This window comes from Coniophora puteana (genome assembly GCF_000271625.1).
Source record: "Coniophora puteana RWD-64-598 SS2 unplaced genomic scaffold CONPUscaffold_32, whole genome shotgun sequence".
Lineage (NCBI taxonomy): Eukaryota > Fungi > Basidiomycota > Agaricomycetes > Boletales > Coniophoraceae > Coniophora > Coniophora puteana.
The window spans coordinates 8,370-16,637 of record NW_006913084.1 but is presented as its reverse complement, the minus strand read 5'-3'; the positions used below and the strand labels follow the sequence as shown (position 1 = coordinate 16,637).

Sequence of the window (8,268 nt, the reverse complement as noted above, 5' to 3'; positions counted from 1 at the left end):
TCCCCATCTGGGCTGTCGGCGTGGGTAATGTTTCTACCCACACTGGGCCTGTTGGGCTTGTCGCACCACCTTGCTGGACAGTATGCCTGCTTGGCCGTTTGTAAGCTGCTAGCGACGGCGTGTGGTCAGCTATGGGGTAAGGAGAATAACATGATCTGACAACAATGTCGGTGTGCTAGTGGTGTCGGTGTCGGTGTCGTCGGTGTCGGTGTTGTCGGTGTCGGTGTCGCTCTGCTAGCACCCTTTATCTAGCTTATGTAAATTCCATCTTGATATCCTCAATATGTAAGGGCAGAAGGAGCATGCATCTTCTCAAGGAACCTTATGGTGGGGTGAAGATACTCAAGGCTGCTATCTTCCCCGGCTTAAACCCACTGTGCCATTAGGCCGGATGGACGCATGGCCGACTGTGTCGTGGTCTTGCTGTGGCAGAAGGCACAATGTCAGATATCTGTGGTAGATATACAGATTAAACATGCTATGCCAACAGGCCGGATGGATGCATGGCCGACTGTGTCATGGTCCTGCTGTGGCAGAGGGCACATTGTCAGATATCTGTCGTAGATATACAGATTAAACATGCTATGCCAACAGGCCGGATGGATGCATGGCCGACTGTGTCGTGGTCCTGTTGTGGCAGAAGGCACAGCATGTTTAATCTACCATAGAACTCCGATGATGTTGCTTCTGCCACAGCAGGACCACGACACAGTCGGCCATGCATCCATCCGGCCTGTTGGCATAGCATGTTTAATCTGTATATCTACCACAGATATCTGACAATGTGCCCTCTGCCACAGCAGGACCATGACACAGTCGGCCATGCATCCATCCGGCCTAATGGCACAGCGGGTTTAAACAGGGGAAGATATACAGATTAAACATGTTGGGCCAACAGGCCGGATGGATGCATGGCCGACTGTGTCGTGGTCCTGCTGTGGCAGAAGCAACATCATCAGATATCTGGGTAGATATACAGATTGAACATGCTCTGCAAATAGGCCGGATGGATGCATGGCCGGCTGTGTCATGGTCCTGCTGTGGCAGAAGTCAATGTGGCATAGGTACAAATTGAACATGCTGTATCAGTAGGCCAGATGCATGTTGCCCTGCTGTATCTTGGTCTGGCTGTGACAGAACAGATCATTTGACCGAACAAAGATAAATCGTTTTCATTTGCTTGTAGATGACGATATACAGATATAGTAACGATGAAAAAAAAAACAAGACTACTCGTCCCCGGCCGCCTCAGACGCATTGTCGGCATCGAGATCACCAAAGGCAGGTCCACGACTGCCACCGGCTTCCGGCTGCTTGGAGGAATCTGCTGCTGAACCCGATGGTGGTTGATGATAAGGATTAGAAAGGCCGAACTTCATCTTAAACAGCTTACCCATCCCGCGTTCGCCGGGCGCGATCCAGATCTTGCTTTGCTTCAGCTGGCCGGAGGCGAGGTCGGAACGAAGACTTGCTTGATCTTGGGCCAAATGCCGGATGGCTTCCTCGATCCCCTTCAGGCGGATCAGGGTCGCATGCTCGGCGTAGCCGACATGCTTGAGGGCCTCCATGAGGCCTCGGGTGACCTGAAGGTTCCGGCGCTGGACGTCCTCGACCGAAAGATTCGCATCTTCCTCCTCAGGAGGGACATTGGCCCGTTGAATGACGGACTTGCTCAACACCGCCTCTGTGGGCCAACGGGCACGTGGGAGCACCCGTCTGTCAGCTAACGGCCCCTTGGGATGGGTGGATGTGGCCGACGCACCGGCCTCAGCCTATCGATCATGAGCATGAGCACTTGGTCACAATATCAGGAAAGAATACTTACATTGGAGTGATCGAGGGTCTGTGCGATCATCTGCTCCACGGTGGCCCCGGCAGTCTTTGCTTTCTTTGACTTCCGCTTTGTCGTCGGCTGCTCGTCACCACTGCCGGCGACACTGTCCTTGGTCTTGCGCTTCACCTGAACATTTGGTGAGCCACATGTTATAGAAGCCGACGGAACATACCTTCTGCCGAGGGTCTTTCTCGGGCATGTCTTCGTTGACAGACTACAATATACGTGAATACAAAGTATTGAAGAGCGGGCCACACATACCGTCTCCTGACCAGACTGCTGATCTTTGCCTTTGCCCTTCGAACGAGTGCTCGGCTTGGGCGGGGCAGGTTCAGCCGGCGTGTCGTCGCGTGCCTGATTGATAGCGTCGGCGAGTGTAGGAGTGTGCTATGAGCCGGTAAGAGGTAGTGTGTCGGCTAACTAGAAGACTCACTTTGCCAGTCGGGGGCCGACCCTCGGCAGCCACAGGGGTCTTGGTGGCATCTGTGGTGCCGGAGAGTTGGTGGGCTGCATCCAAGGTGGATTTCTCAGGCGCCGGTTGCTCGGCTTGTCGTCGACACAGTGGCAGGAGGAGGGATCGGGATGGGAGTGGCCGTGTATATGAGTGGCTGGCCGACACCGACAGCATCGGGGAGAGACTTACCGGCAGGACCATCCATGTCGACGTCTTCAGGTGGGGCAGTCGCCTACATCCGAATGGGTCAGATACATATGAAGAGCAGAGAAAGACTTACCGGCATGTATGGGGGATCATGCCACCATGGCTTGTCGAAGGCGACTGCCGGCGCCGGTTGCACCCGTGCGTCAGATTTGACCTTTATCACGCCGGCCACATCCCCTATTTGCAGATGGCCCCTCGTAGTCATCACCACCGAGACGTTCAGAGGGAAAACAACCCCGTAGGTGGGGTCCCTCTTTCGACGGCCGTTCATCTCGTTCAAGAACTTCGAGGACTCTCTCTGCAAAATATGACAGGCCGACACCCGGCTACTGGCTAAGGGACTCACCAGTTCTTGACGTAATTTTTCCTCAAACTTTCCCCGCGCCGCCAGCTCGATTCGTCCACGGTATCGGATTGCGTCGCCCCAGTAATTGTCCAGCCAGTTCAGGACGTTCTGAGCATCGTTCCAGTCGGCCATGTCCCTCGTTCTCAACGCCTCCGGAATGACGTCGGGCAGGTTGAAAGTAGTGTTAGCCATCTGTGGAATAGAGGTTGAAGGGAACGCAAGGCGAGGAGGATGAACGTGTAGGCAGTGAAATTCCTCGGTGGCATGGTGTTTACCCTTGTTTACAAAGCTCCACGAAGTTCCAGGCACGTCACAATTGACCGATATTTTTGGTCGGACACCCAGATAAGGCATGTGATCATCAAGAAAATTTCACCACCGGCCCCAGTCACAGGGTTGCAGGCTTGTTGCTTTTTATTCCAAGTTCGCTTGCTCTTTACGTCCACCCCATCCCTCCCACCCCATCTGTAGTCGTGATGCCACCAAAAGCCACCCCACCCGCCACTAGTGGCCGGCAGACACAAGGTGAGTTCTTGGTACCGCATATCACCTTGTATTGACTCTCCACAGGGTTCAAAAACCGTGTTAAAGAACAAGCTCGCGAGACACAGTCGGCGTCTGCTGTGGACTCAGGACCGGCCGCGAAACCCACTGTGCCATCCGGTGAGCGAGAATGCCCGGTTTGTTACTACATCGAAACTCAATGGTTGTAATGCCGGCTACACCAGCACCGGCAAGTACAGAGGCGGTGGACGCCGTCGCCGACGACGACGACGATCTACAGTTTGACGGTCAGTGACTTTTCTATGATGCAATCCACGATGGGCTGAGAGTGCGCCAGACCCCACTGACATGACGATCGCTCCGGTCGCCCCGGTCGCCCAGGATGACGACGACCTGAACTTTGACGGTCAGTTGTCTCCATGTCGGAATCAACCCCCAACTAATCCTGTATCAGACATAGATGACTTGCCATTGCCGGCCGTCGACACAGTGGCAGAGGCCGACACTGATGGTCCTGGTAAGCTGTACTGGCTGGAATCTAAACATGCTAACTTTATATCCAGGGAAAGAGCCCACATCTGTTGTTGACCCCACTGTCGGTGTCACCGACACCGCTGACGACGAAGATATGGATTTCTCAGGATGTAAGACCATTCCGCCTTCAGTCGGTTCATTGCTAATAATTGCAGTTGATGATGATGTTGTCACCACCATGGGTGGTGCTGGGAGTGAGGCACCGTCCGGCCAACCTACCGACACCAATCAAGCCGGTCAAAGCAGCAATGCCAGCCCTCATCGTGGGACCACTCCGCCGGCCACCCGAGCTCAGCTGATGGCTGGGCTCTATTCATTTGATCCTCCCCAGGAATTCGGAGGGCATGGATACCGCATTCATCTCTCCCCCACCTCAGTCGAGGATGCCCCAACATGGACATACACTCCCGGTGTTATGCCGAGGCCACCGGCTTTCGATACCATGACTCCCGCCGGCCTCACTACGACGGAGTACCGCAACAGAGTTCTCGGGGCCCTCATGGCACAGCATGATGATTCCACGTCGGCGTTTCTCCTCAACTTGATGGTCTGCCACCTCGAACGCAAGCTGGGTGTGCCCCATCACCTCCCTGCCGACGAGAAGATCGACGTTATGCTCGGCACCTTGGAGAGAAGCCGGCCACACTTGGCTATGATGTTTCCTCCTCTCTTCAAAGCCCATATGTCGGCGTTGGCACCTGCTGATCTTCGTGATCTCTTCGAAACGCTGACAGCGATGATGCCTTACGGCGACATCAACATGTGGTATTAATATATCATTTGTCTATGTTATTCTACTCGAGTACGTATTCAACTACGTATGCATTCAAAATACCATGTCTCCGGCTTGTTGCTCAATGATCTTTTTTGAAATTGCTCCTCGCATGCTGAGTGTTTGAGTCCGGTTACTTTTCCTTGGGCCTGTTGAAACAGGTGGTCCAGTGTTGCTTTGTGCCTCCTCGGGGTTTGGCGCTGCCTCGACCACGACTACATGACCAGGTTTATTGGCCACACGTTGTGGACCTATCATTGATGGGGGCTATACTATCTCAGCAAAAGTTGATACCACAAGATACCGGTCTGCACACCTGTTTCTTTCCTGGCTTGGCCAGTGGCACTGTGCGACTGGCACTTACTGGCCTCTGTGCCGGTGGGGTGAATATTCTTGGTTGGTTCTGTGTCGGCTTGATTTGGCTGGGGGCCCAGTTGGATGTTGGCGCACATCCCGAAGGCCGAGTTGACGGCCTGGACATCATCTCAAAGTCGATGTCATCGAAGTTGATATCGTCGGCCTCGACATCGGTATCCTCGTCGTGGCTAACTTCGGACTCGTTACTTGTCAATAGTGCCTCGACCTCTTCGTCCCCACTGTCGGTGTCGGGAGACCCAATCCGACGACGCTTGGTCGGTCGTGCTGGCAGAATACCCGACTGCTGACATCAGCCTGAGTGTCGGCCACACATCAGTGTTCACGTACCAAGCTCTCGTCATCGGTCTCTTCCTCCTGGTCTGTGGTATTTGGTGGAGTTGGTAATCCATTGTCAGCCTGGGAACCAGTTAGCAATGAAACATATGGCAAGGAACTGGCATACATGGTGATGATCTTCCATCCAGTCAAATTGGGAGATGTCCCCAACTCCGTCGGCATCCTCAGATGTGTCGGCTTGAGGCAAAGAAGGACTCTTCTGGGCCAGGGCCGCGGTGAGTTTCTGTTTCCGAAGTGCATCGGCCCGTGGTCGTGTGGGTATGGCTGCTGGCATGTCGACATCACTAGCTTGGCTTGCAATACCGTCCTCTGTGTGAGCATCGAGTTCGGTGGTCTCTTGCCGCTGCTTTCTAGCCTTGATCTTCTCCTGTTTCTTCTTCTTCAGTGCAACATATCGTGGGTTCTTGGTCTTTGCCGGATTGGCAGTAGCAACTTGCACAGTCCCAGGCGCAATGGAGGCCAGTGCTCGTTTCTTGTCCCTTTTCTGTCGGCCTTTGCTACCGAGTTTTTCTTCAACCAGCTCTGTGGAGAAATTGACCGGCCTGTAGCATTCCTTGGTCTGTTGTTTGCTGTACCACAGGTCGAGCAGACTATCGACCTCTGTGTCTCCTATCTTGGACGGGTCATTTAGCCGACAAGTCCCTGGAGGGAAGATTGATTCCGATGTGAACGACTGAGAGAATTTGTCCGACGTAGTTCCCCAGGGGACTGTCACCCATGGCAGGATAAAATCCATATTGTGCAAAAGGACAGCCCTCAACCACTCGCGGCACAAAGTTTGACGTTCTCGGACAACTTTGATGCCGGAGGGGTTGGGGAGAATGGGGTAACCGTCCTCGTACCTCTCAAAAGTGAACTCGACCTTCTCTTTCTTCCTCTTCCCTTTTCCAGCCACACCATCACTAGTCACACCTTCCTGGTTACTCTTGTCGGCGTCAGATGGATGCTCTGCACACTGTAAACACCATCTGGCCGACTGAAATTGGAAACTACTCACCATGATGTTTCTGGATGTAGCCATCCCACCACTTCCACAACATCGTCGCATTTTCTTCCCCTATGTAGTCGAGGAAAGTGGGCTGGTTATGGTTCACCACCAGATCATCAGAGCTGTTCGGTGTCAGCAACATTTGGCTGGGCGATATGAAGAACTTACCTTCCAATGTTCCATGTCTTTCCGTCGGTGTTTGTGTGCACCCACATGACGAAGGCATACGTCCGGAGGTGCCGCTGTAACTTGATGAGATAATCACTCGTGTATGGGCCGACATTTTTGAAGTAACCGCTGGCCGACAATGAGCATGGACAAAAAAACTCAATACTTGCACTCACATTTCGGCAATGTCAGGAGGAAGTGTGGAGTTATTCCACAAATCCGCTATGGCCATCATAGCTCCCGCATCCTCGTCGGAAAGGTCGGCGTATGCGAGGCTCCGGGCAGTGGAGTGCACTGCCAGGTCATTCCACTTCTCGGGTAATGGTGCCCCTGGGTGATGTTTCTCCCATGCCAATGGCCGCTTTGCAACGATGTCGGCCTCCTTGAGCTCCTGGAAGACATTGTGTTGATTCCAGATGCCCTTTTTCTTGCTAGGATATCCCATGGTCCCCAGTATTGTCGAAATAGCCTATTGGGGACCATTACCGCAAACAGGATGAAACCAAACAATAAGACAAACCTTGGCCAGCTGCCCACGCCCTGCCTGATCGGCATCAATGCCACCAAGAAGCTCTTCCACAAGTTCTCCCACCACCAGATTCTTACCCTCTGTGTCTGCGTCCAGCCACCTGTCCAATGCCCTTGCAATAGTCGGCAAGTGCTCCTTCCGAACTGTTGAGTCCTGTTGCACATCTGGAGGAGGCGACATGTCTGTGTTGCTTTGGTGGGCTGCAAAAGAGAGAACAAAATATGAGCGGGAAAAAAACATACATACAAGACATTGCCATGGTTACAGTCTCATCACGTGATATCTCGGTATCAATACTAGCGTACATGAGATAGGGGCAGAATCTTGATCTTGAGGTGCTGCCGGTGTTCTTGGATACTCTGGCCGGTACCCATAGAATAAGTAGTAGTGATGACTGAGTTATGTTGCCGGCCACGGGACCACAAGTCAAGGGCAGGCATATACTGGGGTTGGGTTTGATACCGGTAGCCGGCTCATCTGCTCATGTTTGATTTCACCATTGACTTGTCACCTCAAGCCCCTATCTTCTGTGGGTTATTCATCCGGCGTATCCACCCTCTGGCGTCAGAGTAGGTAACATCGGGCTTTCCCTTCCTTACATCATGGTTGTAGTGGTATTTGGAGCTGAGATGGGCGATCTAGGCCATCCGCCCGGCCCATCCAGCCTCATCAATGCTACTTGCTCACTGTTGGACACCAGTGCCTCTTTTGAGTCCTACTCCAGGACGTGAATGCCGGCAGAAAATGGGGTAGGCGGCCGACGGCCCCTACATGTGGCCTATAAGCGGTCCGAAAAGCAAGACGCCTTTTAGAGGGTCGATAACCAGCTTCACAAAACGTTCCGGAGAGAGAAGTGGCGTCTCCACCATTTCATGCAGCTTCTCTATCTGCTCCTTGCAGCCGCCGGCATCCTCGGGTGTTTGACCCATCTGCTGACCGGACATCCTTGGGGGTCATGTCCTGCACCATGTGCTCAATAGCATCAACTTCATCGAAAAAGATGATGCATGCCTTCTTACTACGTGCCATCTCAAACAGCTCCCGAACCATCCTGGCACCCTCTCCTACATATTTCCGGGCAAGCTCAGAGCCAATGACACGGATAAAGGTGGCGTCTGTTCGGTTTGCTACAGTGCGATGGCAATCATCGAAAAAGATGATGCATGCCTTCTTACTACGTGCCATCTCAAACAGCTCCCGAACCATCCTGGCACCCTC

General features: G+C 53.2%; 4 protein-coding genes across 4 annotated transcripts; 2 read left to right on the top strand and 2 right to left on the bottom strand.

Annotated features, from left to right (window-relative positions):
* Positions 1–1,229: 1,229 nt before the first annotated feature.
* Positions 1,230–3,033, bottom strand: CONPUDRAFT_160587 (uncharacterized protein; the record flags this gene model as incomplete). The annotated part of the gene is made up of 9 exons (XM_007777730.1): positions 1,230–1,684; positions 1,763–1,772; positions 1,826–1,960; positions 2,007–2,048; positions 2,096–2,221; positions 2,268–2,380; positions 2,478–2,520; positions 2,569–2,793; positions 2,842–3,033. The coding sequence occupies 9 exons, from the start codon at positions 3,031–3,033 to the stop codon at positions 1,230–1,232; spliced, it is 1,341 nt and encodes a 446-aa protein (XP_007775920.1).
* A 284-nt stretch (positions 3,034–3,317) lies between these two features.
* Positions 3,318–4,651, top strand: CONPUDRAFT_78434 (uncharacterized protein; the record flags this gene model as incomplete). Its single annotated transcript, XM_007777729.1, has 6 exons — positions 3,318–3,366; positions 3,412–3,504; positions 3,570–3,632; positions 3,683–3,751; positions 3,800–3,862; positions 3,909–4,651. 6 exons carry the CDS (start codon positions 3,318–3,320, stop codon positions 4,649–4,651), a joined length of 1,080 nt encoding a protein of 359 aa, XP_007775919.1.
* Positions 4,652–4,866: 215 nt separating this feature from the next.
* CONPUDRAFT_78433 (uncharacterized protein) lies at positions 4,867–7,357 on the bottom strand (the record flags this gene model as incomplete). Its single annotated transcript, XM_007777728.1, has 9 exons — positions 4,867–4,902; positions 5,016–5,312; positions 5,357–5,425; positions 5,472–6,313; positions 6,363–6,475; positions 6,522–6,650; positions 6,698–6,990; positions 7,042–7,250; positions 7,297–7,357. The coding sequence occupies 9 exons, from the start codon at positions 7,355–7,357 to the stop codon at positions 4,867–4,869; spliced, it is 2,049 nt and encodes a 682-aa protein (XP_007775918.1).
* A 660-nt stretch (positions 7,358–8,017) lies between these two features.
* On the top strand, positions 8,018–8,197 carry CONPUDRAFT_68176 (uncharacterized protein; the record flags this gene model as incomplete). Its single annotated transcript, XM_007777727.1, has 1 exon — positions 8,018–8,197. A coding segment is annotated over one exon (180 nt), but the record flags the coding sequence as incomplete, so codon positions are not given.
* Positions 8,198–8,268: the final 71 nt, after the last annotated feature.